The sequence below is a fragment of the Brachyistius frenatus genome, unplaced genomic scaffold (assembly GCF_029030835.1).
Source record: "Brachyistius frenatus isolate BFR_SWC_R1_liver_20210118 unplaced genomic scaffold, ASM2903083v1 Contig_4, whole genome shotgun sequence".
NCBI lineage: Eukaryota > Metazoa > Chordata > Actinopteri > Embiotocidae > Brachyistius > Brachyistius frenatus.
The window spans coordinates 7875063-7890823 of NW_027210603.1; the positions used below are offsets into that span (position 1 = coordinate 7875063).

At 42.3% G+C, this 15761-nt stretch overlaps 2 protein-coding genes across 3 annotated transcripts; both read left to right on the plus strand.

Moving 5' to 3' along the window:
• The first annotated feature begins 275 nt into the window (after window positions 1–275).
• On the plus strand, window positions 276–4107 carry sla2a (Src like adaptor 2a). Of its 2 annotated transcripts, none has more exons than XM_069715569.1 (8): window positions 276–472; window positions 956–1061; window positions 1161–1263; window positions 1360–1446; window positions 1805–1908; window positions 2667–2819; window positions 2908–3028; window positions 3521–4107. In XM_069715569.1, the coding sequence occupies exons 2-8, from the start codon at window positions 989–991 to the stop codon at window positions 3642–3644; spliced, it is 765 nt and encodes a 254-aa protein (XP_069571670.1). In that variant the 5' UTR covers window positions 276–472; window positions 956–988; the 3' UTR covers window positions 3645–4107. The 2 variants fall into 2 exon arrangements, with proteins under 2 accessions (XP_069571670.1, XP_069571681.1); XM_069715580.1 differs by having other exon boundaries at window positions 1164–1263.
• A 163-nt stretch (window positions 4108–4270) lies between these two features.
• Window positions 4271–15679, plus strand: trpc4apa (transient receptor potential cation channel, subfamily C, member 4 associated protein a). The gene is made up of 18 exons (XM_069713753.1): window positions 4271–4431; window positions 6254–6382; window positions 6504–6620; window positions 6770–6827; window positions 6943–6998; window positions 7179–7339; window positions 8096–8265; window positions 8348–8533; window positions 8628–8770; window positions 8864–8995; window positions 9109–9167; window positions 9263–9448; window positions 9604–9694; window positions 9812–9952; window positions 10079–10190; window positions 10660–10772; window positions 10973–11179; window positions 12818–15679. The coding sequence occupies exons 1-18, from the start codon at window positions 4306–4308 to the stop codon at window positions 12953–12955; spliced, it is 2325 nt and encodes a 774-aa protein (XP_069569854.1). The 5' UTR covers window positions 4271–4305; the 3' UTR covers window positions 12956–15679.
• The last annotated feature ends 82 nt before the right edge of the window (window positions 15680–15761 follow it).

Consider the following 15761-nt stretch of genomic DNA (forward strand, 5'->3'; position numbering starts at 1 on the left):
GTCACCGCTTCAACCCACAGCATTGCATGTACATTGTGTATGTTAATGCTGCTTACGTACACATAGAGCTCATTCTGTACATAAATGATGCACCATTAATTGCATTTGAAAACTGTCTGCATCACAGAGATCAACACAAGATGTTCTGGGTCAGGATGGCAGTTATGAGTGTCACAGGAAACTGCAGCTGGGTGACAAACATAAAGGCCGGGCTTTCTCTCTTCAGTCAGCTCACACTATAAACAGCTGCGAAAACACAGCAGTCTTCATGGGAACAGATCAGAGGAGGGAACACAGTCATTCTGATTGATCAGCAGGCCTGAATGGGAACTTGAGCATACACATATATACCATGTATGATTGTGTGTGCTGAAGGCAGACGAGCGCTTTTCATTAAGAAGACTTGGAACTGACTTGTTGGTCTGAGAAGAATCTGTCTCACCACTTGTTGTTTTGAATACAATTGGAGGAGGTGAGTAAATTACTTGCTTTTCTGTCTTCCTTTTTTATTGGCTTTAACCTCCAGGATATTACAAACAATATGGCTGAATGCTTTTATCATTTAAAATATCAATTGTTTTCACTCAGCAGTGTTTATAAACTCTGTCAGTGGTTTATATTTTTTTTGGAGATAATTTTGGATATTTTATCACTTTGCTGCTGTCAGCAAAAAAAGTAGACTTCATCATAAGAATAAAATCAGATCTTTCTACTCTCATGAGAAGTTGACCTTATTCCTTTCTTACATGTTGCATGGAAATGTAACACAGGATATCGATGGCTCTTGTGGTTCAGCGCCTTCCTGTATCATCTAGGTTTTTGTTATCTGGTTACAACATAATTAACGGCTAATTTCAATGTTGCCTAATACAATTGAAATGTGAATGCGAGTTATTGAAAGCCTTTGAGTGCAGACCATTTTCTAATTATGCTTTACCCCCACTCTCTCTTAAAGCCACAACAGACATTTCAAATCAGCAAAAAGAACATGGGAACTTGCCCCACCAGATGTGAATCCAACCTGACAGTGCTTGAAAATCCAGCTGAATCTGTGACACCAGGTAGGTTCAACCCTGAGATGTGAATACACAAAATAAAAGTGAAGAAAAGGTGACGTGAAATATCTCCTCTCTCTCTCTCTCTCTCTCTCTCTCTCTCAGTAGACCTCCAGGAAAGCATTATCATATCTCTTCATAACTACCCGTCATTTGGACAGACAGAATTGACCATGTACATTGGGGAGAGACTAACCATCATATCAGAGTATGTGTTACACGTCTTAATGTTTCACCTTCACCCGAGCTGTCTACCAGGCAGATACAATAAGCCATGATTGCTCTCTCCTTTTTAATTAAACAGCGAAGGGGATTTCATGATGGTGAGATCCACTACGACGGGACATGAGACCTACATTCCCACCAACTATACAGCAAGGGTGACAGACAGGTGAGTTTTTTTCTCTAAATTACTCTGTGTGCGTCGAAGAGAAAACACAAGAGTATTTTTTTTTTTTAGACAGAAGTAAGAAAGAAATGAAAGGGAGGAGGGGGGTTCCCTGAGAGGTGTGAGGAGTCTGTGTAGGTGAACTGTCTCTACCTCAGTGGAGAACAACATTTTTATCGTCTCCAGTGACATGATCAGCCTCTGCCTCCTGCATTTTCATCCTCCTCCAGTGGTAAACGTGCTCTGACATTGTTTCAGTGGACTTTCCGAACTTCAAAACAAAAGCAAAATATATTTTTTCATGATGACACTGTCTTATATTCCCAAAGGTCTGAATGTGGAAGTGTTCCTTTTTGTTCAGGTGGCTGTTCGCAGGCATTAGCAGGTACAGAGCAGAGGAGCTGCTCATGCAACCGAATAACCAGACTGGAGCCTTTTTGATCCGAGAGTCAGAGACTAACACAGGTCAGCCGGCTGTTTCCTGTTTTTTTCATTGCAATATACATCATAACCGACTGGTGGTTTAAAGTAACCAATTATGTTCAAGTATTGCAATTTTGATGTATTTCTACTTAAGTAGGCTAAGATACTTTGTATTTATATTCCAATGGATTCCTGATGGGAATTTTAGTACAATACAATTATTTAACATCTGTAGTTAGTTGTAGGTGTTACTTTTGAAATATAATACATTTACAAAATACATTGATTTGGTAAAAAGATTAAACCACAACATAAAAATAACAAAGGAAAACAAAGTCTAGCTGACACTTTCACCACTGATCTCCCAATACAATATTTAACTAAATCTTCTTTGAGCACCTAAATAGTTGAAATGCAACCTGTGCATTGATACAGCTCTATTAATAATCATATCATTTAATGTGTAAAAATGTATGTCACAGGGCCCGTTTTCTGCAGGACCAGTACTTTTACTTTCGAATGTGGGATTTGCATGTTACTGTAATGTACTGTAGTACTGATGTATGACCTGGATACATCTTTCACCACTGAGCACTAAATTGTAGCTTTTGAATACAAAATAACATTTAAAATATCATGTGTGGTGTGTGCTCATGAGACCACATCAATTCAATTTCAACTTTCTAAAGAAAACACGACGTTGTAATAAGGAAGATCAGTGTTAATCAATTTAGGATTCATGGTGTGAATCGGGACCAACATATTATAACTGCAGCATCTGTGTGCCATGCTGTCTTTAGATTGCTACTCGCTGTCTGTCCTGAGGAGAACCAACTCATTGTCCCCGGACAGCGTGAAGCACTACCGCATCTCCCACCTCCAAAATGGCTGGGTCTACATATCTCCAGGCCTCACATTCCACTCCCTGCATCACCTGGTGGAATACTACTCAGGTTTGTTGTGAGGTTGTGACACTCTTTTCTTGCCTGAACACACCAATGCCTAAAAGAGTAATTGTGAAACTGCTGCCTTCTTTTACAGAGTCTGCCCATGGGTTGTGCTGTCAGCTGACAGTGCCGTGCTTCATTCAGGGTTTAAACAGTGCCATGCCCATTCCCACAACCAGCAGGAGGCCCACCATCAACTGGAAGGACATCAGCAGGTGTGGCAGACTCTCTAGCGCTTTGCTTCTACTGATGACTGCCACAAGATGTCACTCTTTTACTTTAGTTTGCAGCTCGAGTTGAGCACCTGGTGGCAGCCCTGTCTAAGTGAAGCTTATCTTTTTCCGTCTTTTTTTACACTTCGGAAGAAAGATTGTGATTCAACTCTGTAGTAATGTAAGAATCAGCGCTGCGTGAACTGCTGAGATGAGTGTGTGAGTAACACCAACAGATTCGCCAGCAGCAGATAAGCCTCTGGTTACACTTAGGTTTGTGAAAGGTGTGATTGTGTAAAACCTGCAAACGCATAGCAGGATATTAAGGTTGAAAAATAAAGCCTGCAACTGATTCAGTTATTGAATACTCTCCAACTTCTGCTCATGTTATACACCAGTACAAATATTTCTCAACATATCATTCATGTTTTGGACAAATTGCAACACTTTCTTATCACTTTACATTGAAATCTTAAATTTTGTTTTCCTCTTTAGATCAATGATCTTCAGGAGGAAGAGGTCAGAGTCAGACAACTCTCTGGTCAGCGAGGGGCTCAGGGACGCCATCAGCTCCTACCTCCAAATGACAGAGGGTGGCGATGACAGCTGGGACACTTGAGGAAAGACAGTGGGTCAGTCAGAGAGAATGAAGTCAGACAGATGGAGAGGAGTCAGATGCTGTCCTGTGTCAGCTGCATTTTAACCGAGCCACTGGAAGAAGTCGTCTGCACGCCCGAATGTAGTTTCTGTGGACTGCCCAGGAAGGGCAGGAGGGCTGGGACACTATGTTCGAGGATGTGACAAAATGTACCAGCTAGAGGACTGTTTGTGTGTGTGGGCGAGTCCAAAGAGGCACACAGAGAGAGCAAATTGAAAGTCAATGAATTATTTGATTTCAAAAGTTGAATGTCTCTTTTAATTTATAACCTAATGTCTACATGCAGTTTGAATGTAATAATATATGTTAATATTATTGTAATATGATTTTCATCATGGTTATGTTATTGGAATCCAATAAAATATGCTGGGCTATGTGATAAATGAGCAACACACAAATTCAAGAGAGTCTGGCCTGTAATTTTTTTTTTGGAATTAAAATGGATGTTATAGTAAAAAAATAAAATAAATAAGAAATTTAAAAAAAATACTAAAACCATATAAGCTACTTGATTATTGCGGAGTCTGCTCCTCTGCCAGCAGATGCCGCCTAATTACCTCCAATAATTCATCAAAGCTTTCCACTTCCTGCCCGAACAGTTTCAGTTCAGGAAGAAGAAATAATGGCGACGCTTCTGGGGTCCGAGTCCCCTTGTACTGGAGGAAAACGAAGAAATTGCAGCAGCAATATCGTCACAAAGTTCACGGCCGGTAAAATTACTGGCCAGGGTTTCAGCCGAGGGACGCAGGTAAGAGAAAAGATGCATGTTTCGACCGTGAACACGTCCGAAAGTTGCTCGATGGAGACCGGGGACTTGCGCTGAGGACGAAGCCGAGAACAAAGACGTTTTCCCGGATACTTAACTGGCAACGGAGTCGGGCCCTTGTCAGCTAGGGCTTACCAACTAGCTGAAACATTACGGGGTGTTTCCGAAACACGAATCTCATGTCCATTGACACAACTGGTCTTTGGAGACAAATAGTTGCCCGCTGACAAACTAAACAACGTTTTCACTCCGTTAAGTGTCTCAACAAAGCTCCGCTGGAAGTCGGTCTTTTGTTGTTAGCTTCCACGTTAGCTTAGCATTACAGGGCAGGTTAACTCTGCGTTATTTTTAAAAAAACAAAAAAACGCTTTGAAGTACAGTTTTTCGCATCAGAGCTTTTTTGTGTGTGTGTTTGTTTCGTTCATCGGAGTGTCGGGGTCACTGGAGAGCTGGTAGTTATGTTTCAGGAGAGTTTCTGTCTCCTGATCAACTGCAGGTAACATTTGCTCATATTAGCAAACGGGTCGCTGAGCTGAGCGACTCAGGTGATGACGTAACGACACACTCACGATAACTGACGTTTCCATAAATGGAGACGTCACAACAGCTGTTTGAGCGAGTTAACGCGAGCTGGTTTATTTTTGTTTCCACTATTCGTGTAACTTTGAGCCACATATTTGTTGGGCTCGTGTGACTCCACAACGACGTCCACGTTGGCTGTTTTGATTCTCGTCATGTGACCGTGAACGTCGCACCTGTCTCGGTATTTGCAAACATTAAGAGTCACCTGACGTCTGTCTCACCTTCTTGCACCTCATCTTTTCATTTGCCGTGCTGATAAAAAAAAAACAAAAAACCATGTGTTCCTTTTGCACGTGTTTTATTTATTTTTTTGTTTCTGTTACCTTCCTACCTGCTAAAACACGTTTTCACAGACTGTTATAAAAACAGTTGTGGTAACACACATTACATCAGGTCAGTGCTGCTGACACGCCACATGTCATTCATGAAAGGTTTATAGACGTTTTAGAAGAGGAGGTAACTCCTCGGTTACTGCTGCAACAGATGTCGATATTATCATTATTAAACTTACAACGATAACGAGCTCACTGAAGCTTTTTTTTTGTTTTGGGTGGGTTACCTCTGATACCTGATTTATAGGAATTTTGTGTTTGAGTCTTCAGCTTCTGCAGTAAGAAGAGACAATATGAAATCTGAGTGTACTAATTAGTTTTTCGAGGTACATATTTTGTTAGAAGGAGGTTATGGTGTTTTGGTTTTTTTTAGATATTGCGTTAAACACCTGTTTAGGAAAATAAAATTAAAATTTTACAAAATGTTTTTCCTGCAGAAAAAATACCCCACCCCATTAGTTTTAGTGTAGTGTAAATGCAGTGTCAGGAGATTCTGTTTTGACGAAAAGTCATGCAAGGTTGAGCAATTGTGGCATAATTTAATCACATGAAGTCGAGACGTGGCTGCCGGGTGTCATTTAAAAGATGGCTCACAGTATATCGTGGTCCTTGGGCCTTCTTTATGTATTGAACTATGTAGACACAATTTAAGAAAAGAACCACGATCTGAGACTGGGGTTTGTCAGACTGTTAAATATTTATACCATATATCTGCATGTGTTTTATAGATACGTTATATGTTCACAGTGACTCACACTGTGCTTTCCTTGAAATGTGCCACTGAGGCCATAATAAAGTCCGAAAACCTTTTTGATGTGCTCAAACAAATAACTGCATTTTTCTATGTGTATGTTGCAGTGTTTTAAGTTGCTTCTGTGTATGTGTGATAGCTGCCAGGAGGTCTGCTACAGGAGAGAGATAAACGTGCCAAGTGGCATGGCATCCCGACTCTGCTGCAGAAGCTCTACGAGAGCAGCCATCCCAACAGTGACCTCTCCCACGCCCACAGCTTTCTTAAGGTAGCCACACGGCACGCGTCCATCGAACGGGGAGACTGTGAGGTTTTAGCCACTCGTTGCTAAACGTCTCTCTGCGGGTCCTGAATGGTGGAAATGACGTGTGATCAATGCTCTTTGTCAGGTATTATCATCCCAGCTGTCCATGGAGGCCATGTCCTTTGTCACAGAGGACAGGAAGACCGCTCAGGAATCCACCTTCCCCAACACGCACACCTTTGACCTCTTTGGTGGAGTCGATGTAAGTTTGACTTTTCCAGAGACTGAAGCTCGGGGACACGGAGGTTTTATTTATTCTGGAGAATCCGTTGTCATGTGTAGCACAGCTTATACCGCCACAACGGAGGAATAAAAACATTACTGACTGCTCGTTTTTCTGTTTCCCTGAAGCTGCTTGTGGAGATCTTGATGAGACCCACACTAACTATGCAGAAGAAAAAACCCAAAAGTAAGTATGATGACATCACATCTGTACACGTGTCATCTTTTTGCAAAGTTAACAAATTTATTCATGATGAGAATTGATTTGAATTAGACTAACATCTGCGCCTCCTTTGCAACAGTGAACGATGACTTGGTCAAAGACTGCCTTAGTGTTCTCTACAACTGTTGTATATGTGTAAGTATCCCATTACATTTTTTTACATACCAGAAAATGTCAGAGTTGCATCGTACCTTCTCTCAAGTGTAGCACACATGTATAATTGGGACCATTTGCCTTTCTGTTTGTCTGTTTGAGTTATTGATGAAAATTGGCAGGACTTAATGAACGTGCACGCTTTCTTCTTTCACGTCACAGACTGAGGGAGTCACAAAGAGCCTGGCAGCGAGGGATGACTTTGTCCTGTTTCTCTTCACCCTGATGACAAACAAGAAGACCTTCCTACAAACTGCTACGCTAATTGAAGATATTCTTGGAGTAAAAAAGGTCAGAGCTAAACTCGGAGTGAATCCTGAGTTTGTAAATACTTTTTATTCAGAAATGAGAAGTCTTTGTACCCATTTCCTAAAAATATGTCAAATTAGGTTTTAATACATCTCTTCTGAAATTAATAACATTTTAATCTTCACGGTGCTGATACCTTCATATTGTACATGTATCTGCTGCTTTTGTTGTCCAAGTACTAACTCCTCAAATAGCTAATGCGTCCCTAATGTTACCGTCATACCTTAATTTTAGTGTCCTACTGCCCTCGGATTTGATCATGATGTTCTTTTATATTTTAAAATGCATCTTACGATCTCTCCCCTAAGTATTGTGAAACAGAATTTATTCACCAGATTGCTCGGCGAACAGCAAAACTCTTGTAGCTTGTTTGCTTTTTCTTTTTGAACATTTTCCTAAACTCAGATTCATAGTTATTTGTGATTTTTAGTTGTATCACTAAGGACATATATAAAGGCCACAATCGATGCGTTCATTATTTTGCCAATTGTTGTGTGCTGCCGGTTTTGTACACAAAAAGACCAATTTGTAACATTTTTTGTTTTTATTCTTAAATCATTCTTTAGTGTTTATCCATAAATCTATTAAAGTAGATTAGTTTCACTTCTGGTTGATTTTAAAACTTGTTTCTTGTGAAAATGCTGCGTGGCTTCGTTATGTCTGCGTCTGTTAACTGTACACCTGTTTTCGTAGATTTTGTCCAGTTCTATCTATTTCAATTGTAAAATGATCCACGGATTTTGGAGGGAATCCCCTGTACACCTGTTTTCATCAGGCCTGGTACAAAGCTTTGACCAGCAACAGCTGGCCAACTTCTGTCGCATCCTGTCTGTCACCATCTCAGAACCTGATGTAGGAAATGATGACAAGCACACCCTGTTGGCCAAAAATGCCCAGCAGAAGCGCAATGCTAGCCCCTCACGGGCAGAGGTCAACCAGGGTAGGTGGTCTACATAACGTATTTAGTGCCATTGGAAAAGAACAGATCAGCAACTGAACTATGAAACGCTGTTTTCCAACAGTGACGCTCCTGAACATCCCTGGCTTCATCGAGCGGCTGTGTAAGCTGGCCACTAGAAAGGTATCTGAAGCCACAGGCGCTAACTTCCTGCAGGAGCTGGAGGACTGGTACACATGGCTGGATAATGCTCTGGTGCTCGACGCCCTCATGCAGATGGCTACTGAGGAAGCTGAACAAAGCAGTACAGGTGAGGCGATGGTCGCATGTGATGCGGCTTCCACGTGTTGCTTAAATCCTGTGAGCTTTGATTGAGATCAAATCATTTTGTTTCTCACCTTCAGAGTCATCAGATGAGAGTTCTCTGGCCACCAGCCCTCTGAGACATCGACTGCCTCAGTCCATGAAGATTGTCCATGAGATCATGTATAAAGTGGAAGTGCTGTATGTGCTGTGTGTACTTCTTATGGGCCGCCAGAGGAACCAGGTACTTCCTTCTCTCCTTTTGAGTACAGCTGACGTGTTGGATCGAAGCAGAGTGAAACTGTGTTTTTCACCCCTGGACTGTGCCTCCTCACAGGTTCACAAGATGCTGGCTGAGTTCCGCCTCATCCCGGGTCTCAATAACCTGTTTGACAAGCTCATCTGGAGGAAATACACCGCTTCAAATCATGTGGTGCACGGCCAGAACGAGAACTGCGACTGTAGTCCAGTATGAACTTTTAACCCAATAGTCTTATCAAGCAGCTGTCTTAGGACAATTGAATGAAATCTTTTAAATTTGAACAATAACCATCTACACACTTTTTTTTCCTCATCCTGCAGGAAATATCCTTTAAAATCCAGTTCCTGCGGCTGCTTCAGAGTTTCAGTGATCACCATGAGTAAGTGACCCTTAAATCAGTGACTTTCGATCGGACTTTTGCTTTAGGGTTTGTCGTTCATATTTTTTTTTTTTTTTCAATATGTTGTCTTTCAGGAACAAGTATCTCCTCCTGAATAGTCAGGAGCTGAATGAACTGAGTGCCATATCCATGAAGGCTAACATCCCAGAAGTGGAAGCTCTGGTCAACACAGACAGAAGTCTGGTGTGTGATGGGAAGAAGGGGCTCCTCACGCGCCTCCTCACCGTCATGAAGAGGGAGCCTCCCGACTCGTCTTTCAGGTCAGCATCATGTTGGTATTATTAAGTGTCGGCCCTCTTTAAGACCCCAAACGTGTTGTTGCTCCATGTTGGAGTCGCTGCTATTTTGTTTTACAAAGGTTGCTCGTGTAGTTTTGTTTCTTTGCCGATTACTTTTGTTATGTGTGTATTTATAGATTCTGGCAAGCGAGGGCAGTGGAAAGTTTTCTGAGAGGAGCCACATCCTATGCAGACCAAATGTTCCTCCTGAAGAGGGGACTACTCGAGGTACAGCTACAGATCGTTTTTCTCATGCCCTATTAAAGGGATCCACGTTGCTCAGAACTTTCCTTGATTTTGACTTGAATGAATGAGTGCTCGCTCTCTGCTTCCATCCCTCGACAGCACATCCTGTTCTGCATCATAGACAGCGGTTGTACATCTCGAGATGTCCTTCAGAGCTACTTTGACCTGCTTGGAGAGCTCATGAAGTTCAACATTGATGCCTTCAAAAGATTCAACAAATATGTCAACACTCCGGAGAAGGTAGAATTGTATTGTATTTTTTCATATAAAAATGTCTTGTATACTATAAAATATGCCTAAAACAAACAAATGTACAGCCATTTCCTAATTGTGGCTAGAGATCTAGTTTGATTTCTCTTTGTTTAGTTTCAGACTTTCCTGACGCAGATCAACAGCTCTCTGGTGGACTCGAACATGCTGGTGCGCTGCATCGTCCTGTCATTGGACCGCTTTGAGAGCCAGACTGAAGACGTCAAAGGTAAACGGGAATGGGAACCTTCCTTTATTAGTTTCTGTTAGATCATGAAAGGGTTAAAATACCGAGATCATTTTTCACCAGTACGATTTGGGTGTTCAGATGTTTGTTTACATGTTTGTGACTTTTATTTAGTTAAAGCACACTTCAAAACAATGGTTGCTGACATCATGAAAAATACTGTGATTTGTGCAAAGCACTGATTAAACACTCCTCCAGAAGTGACCATGTAAATTCACAAACTGCATGCGAGGTGTCATGTAATGTCAGGCCACACCTGCATGAATGTGTGACGCGTAAGGTCCTACTTCCTTCAGTAGTTTCTGTTTGAAGTCCACTCTGAAACAAACCCGAACAGTACAGAAAAACCTGTCCCCTCTTCAAGATCACAGGTAAATGCAAGTGCTATTAGCTGTTTGTTTGTGTTTTCTTTTTTGAATGACCTCTGCGTTGTGTGTTTTTTTCCCCTCAGTGGTGGAGGTACTTTCAGAGTGCTGCTTGCTGTCGTACATGGCCAGAGTTGAGAACAGGCTGTCCTTCCTCTTCCGACTGATCAACATCATCAACGTGCAGACACTCACACAGGTCTGCTTTAATTTTCACTTCATCAAATATTTTCAGAGAAACTCGCACATGTCAAGACTATCTTATTTTATCAAGACTTTATCACGGTAAAGTTGACTTATCGTCAGATACGGTTAGCATTTTAACTGACTTGCAGTTGTGATGCAAACTCTTTTAGCACTGAAATCTTGCTGCATCATTCCCGTCTCTTTTTCCCGCAGGAGAACGTGAGCTGTTTAAACACCAGTTTGGTGATCTTGATGCTGGCCAGAAGAAAGGCTAAACTGCCCTTCTACCTCAACGCGCTGCGGGAGAAGGAGTACGCTGAGAAGTACCCGGGGTGCCTGCTCAACAACTTCCACAACCTGCTGCGCTTCTGGCAGCGCCACTACCTCAACAAGGACAAAGACAGCACCTGTCTGGAGAATGTGAGTAGCGGTCACTCTTTTCTGCACACAGTTGAAGCAGCAGTGAATATTTTCATTTCAAAGTCTTATCCAGCTGTGTCACAGGCAGCAAGTGAGAGTCCTCTCAGCATCTACCGTTTTTTTTTTTTTTTTTTTTTTGTCCAGTGGCTTTTCTGGCACGCTTAGAAAAACAAGACTTTAAAGTGCTGTGTCACAGCAGTCGCACAGTGACGGGGCTGAAACACGACTGGTTTAGACTGCACGGGCTCAAGTGGGGGAAAAAGCCTAAGAGACAGATGATGGTAAAAATGCATGCAAGTTGTGTTCTTAAAGACTTTGTCAGGCATTTTGGGAAAGATGTAGACGGTTGTATGTCACGCACCCTCTTCATGCAGAAGCTCAAATTAATGTACCTCCTTTTCCACCGAAGGAAGCAGATTTTGGTACCTTGGATATATTTATACCTCAGAAATGTCCTTTCTCTCCTCTAACGTTATTGTTGAAGTGCTGCGGTCAGAAGCAACTGTTTAAGGCCAGTGGAGACTCAACAAATGATCCAATCTAATTCACATTTTCCTTATTTCTTCCAATATTCCCAATAATTTTGCCTCTCGAGAGAAAGCAGACGGGAACTCACTTCTTGATGTTTGTAGTTCCCAGACTTTGTCCTGGCAAAACTGTTTCCAGCTGGGATTTCTTTCCCAGGATCTTCATGTGGAAAAGGGCCATTGACTTTTGGTTTATTAATGTTGTATTATGCCATAAATATATACTACTCACACCGACACAGAGGAGAGATACCGAGAGAGAGAGAGAGTGCAGCGAAGAAATCCTCAGCTGGTGGAGTACCGTCGTGATATAATTGGAGCCTGCACTGTGTTTCTGCTCTGATTACACAGTAGAAATGTGATCACGGATCGTTCCCTTGTATATTTTGGCCTCAAAAATAGGCGTCGGGTCGGTTTCATAAATGACGCGAGGCGTCGGACGCAGCTGAGGCGCGTGTCGGCGGGCAGCGTGGATGCTCTTCGTTCATTAACACCAAAATGAACGCCAAAATGAAATCGATATTGTTTTCCAGCTGTGTCGGTGAGGGGTCACCGTTAAACTGCACACTACCTGCTCGGCACCAAACGGATGACGGATGAAGTTTGTGTCCAGCTTATTAACACGGTGCAGCATTTAGCAGCTAAAGAGCTGGATATTTCCCTCGGGGGGATGAACAGGACCCAAACAGAGCCAACAGGAGAGTGAACATATGACCCACATTCACTAAGAGGGAGTTGAGTGTCTGCTGGATGAGTAAACACTGGACTCAATGTCAGCCATAACAACTTTATAAGGTGAGGTCATTATTGTGTTTTTGCTTATTCTGCTGCCCCCAAGTGGCAAAAAGAATATCATCAGAACGACGTATCATAAGATTTACAGGTAACCCAAATCATTACACTGTTGTTTGGCGCACGTAAGCGCAAGGCTGATTCCTGTCATGGACGCTCACTGCTGATCCAGGAGACATCCAGGAGTGCAGCTCAGCCGAGCCGATTTCTCTGTTGAGCATCCAGACCTGTATAATATCTCAGTCTCTCACTCGCATAAAACGGCAATCTGGAAAAGTGTTGTCGCTCTCACTGCTCTCCTGTTTCTCTCTGCTCTCAGAGCTCCTGTATCCCCTTCAGCTACTGGAAGGAGACGGTGTCAGTGCTGCTGGGCTCAGACAGGACTTCTCTGTGTGCCATAGCGAGCTACATCGACGAGCCCTTCATGGATCTGGACAGAGACCTGCTGGAAGATTGACCTCCAGTGTGTGCACTCGGTGCGCCGGGGACGGGACGGGGCAGAAGGTCGCAGGGAGCACGGACACCTAAAGCTGGTGATGACTCCTCTGAGATGAGCCATCCAGGCACTTTGTGACTACGTTCTGGATGTAAACGCTCACCTGTTTGCTGTCTGTACCTTCGCATGGAGGCTGTCGTCACAAACGTGAGCCGATAGGGAATTTGCCTGGCTGTCGTCCCCTCACTAAGTTACCATCCTCTTTTTGCAAGGAAGAGGAGGAAAACCTGTATGCCCTCCCCAGATTGGCCACACGGCATAACAGACAGTTAAGGGACCTTGACAAAATGGCACCTGCATTGGTTGTTTGCTTTAGGTGAAATTCAAATAGAGCCTTTTTATAACCTATACAAAATTCTATGAAAAAAAAAAGAAAAAAAAAAGTATGTATGATTCAACAAATTATATGTTAGAAAAAAAAAAAAGAATCTTTTCACATTGACTTGGTTTGGAAATGACCACAGGTTGAACTTTCACCCAGATGTGCAGGTCCGTGGCGTGTCACAGGGCTGTCAGGAGTCACCAGCCTCACTCTCGCACTACCTTCACGCTCTCCGTCGACTCCAAGCCTCTCCGCTGCCTGATCTGTGGGGAGAAACTCGTCACGTTGGAGGTTGTTTTTTTTTTTTGCAGGGGTCTTCTCTACAGAGCATTTTTTAGTTAACCTGTCTCTGGGTCTGTTTTAATCGGTGGCTATTGTGGATTGGTGCTTTCTGGCTCTCCTCGGCACATTTAGGTAGCTTGAGGGCCTGCTGTTATGTTTCACATATCACAGAGTTCCTGTCACCCAAAACCATCCGTTCTGTTGTGGCGTCACACTCTTCGCCCGGGGACTCGTCTTCTTTCCAGGTCATTTTTGTTCATTTCTTGTTGTCTTGTTAAAAACAATGGCTTTTAGGTTTGGTTAAACTGTAGAATAAAACATTGCACAGACAAAGTGTTTTTATTGTTTATTATATTTTAACACATTTGTTCATTTAAAACCATCTTCATTCTGTACCAGACTTTGTATCCATATTGTGAGAGATGCTTTGGGAAGAGAATAAACTATGCAGGTGTTAGTGTTAAGTTAAGACTTTTTGTTCCAGCCCGCACTAAGTTTGTTTTCTGTGACCTTCAAGCTCAACATCATCAGCAGTGGATTGAACAGTCTTGCCACTTTTCTTTTGATATCTGGCAAAAATCTTTGGCTACGAGCTGAGTATGACAATCTTTGTCGTCGGTGGCTCTTTTTGCATGGCACGACTTGATCTTTAGGTCCGATGGAGAAGCAGTGAGTGCGGCCGTGTCGCTGATGTCCACCGCCTGAACGTGCTGCCGTTTTGTAGAAACGGAAGATGCAGAGCCGAACAGGTTATCAAAATTAAACGGACTGAACTCGAGATTAGTACAAATAAATCAGCTACCTCATCTTTTCTCCTGACACCGGACAGATCAAACCACTTTTAGTGTATAGATTTACTCCTAGCATGTCGTAAATACATGTTCATGTGAATGTATAAGGGCATTTCTACAGTTGGGCCCCTGACGCCGTGCGTTAACTTGTGCTATGCCGCCTTGGGATGCAAACAGATACGTCCTTCTGAAGCCTTTTATTTGCTTTGGAGCTGATTAACTAGAAATGTCTTCTTGTTTTCTGGCTTTCATTCAGCATGTCTTAAATCTCTTGATCGGTGTGCATATACTTTAAATTACATCATCTTTTTTATTTTATTTTTTTGCTTTGTAGTGAAGTTGACACAAGTACACTTAACAAGTGCTTCTCTTTACAAAGTCTCCCGTTTCTTTTGTTGGATGCCCAAGAAAGTTTGCAATGGTGTCTTGAAAACACGTCATCCGCCACGGGATACTTCTGCAGTCGTGTTCTTTAGTACTGATTGTGTCTTTGTCACTCTTCAGTCATCGTGGTGGAAGTCGGAGAGGCTATTGGTGTGATAGCATGAATGTCGTGAGCTCTTCGGAGCGACTGTATAAACAATCTCTTAACCACTTCTGTAGCTTTGTGATCTGAATTTCTGAGAGAGGGACCCCTCTGTATGATGCACAAGAGAACTGCTTCTCGACAGTTTCTGCTGTATGTGGTGTGACGCTCCTAGTAGGCCTTAGATTTCATTCCTTAGTTTGTATAGAAAATGGTGAAACGTTCTCCTACTGGCCAAGAACATGCTGCATAATATAACCCACTTTTTGACTTTTTATTTTAGACCCCTGCTATTTTGACTTCATGTAACATAACAGATTTATGTAACATTTTAGCATGATGAGGACATCATTAAACACATTTGAAAGCCGGTCCTAAACACACGTGTAAGATTCTTGACCGTGTGGTGCTTTCTCTGGTCAAATGTGATTGTATCTCGGCTCACTGGGATCGACAGCATTTGTAGTGTTTGTTGCAAAGAAGATTGAAGAGATGCTGGCAGTGGATCATGTGGTGTAAATTCTCGAATCATTTGAGGAAACGGCCCGTATATCTTTTATCTTTACTCTTCAGTCTTGATCTCTGTCTAACCCTAACTTTCAGAGAAAAGATTTACGTTTCAGTTTCACTCTCTACTATAACCACTCCTGTAACCAACTTTCACCCTCATGCTCCTCCTCTAATGCTGATATTTGACTTCATTTTCCTTATTTAACAGCTGTTTGTCAAAAATAATGATATAATAAATTCTTCTTTAGACTGTCTTTGTTGAATTGGATATCTTTATGGCATCAATCACACTGGAAAAAAAACAAGTCATATGTGAAGGTTTAAAACTCTTTATTT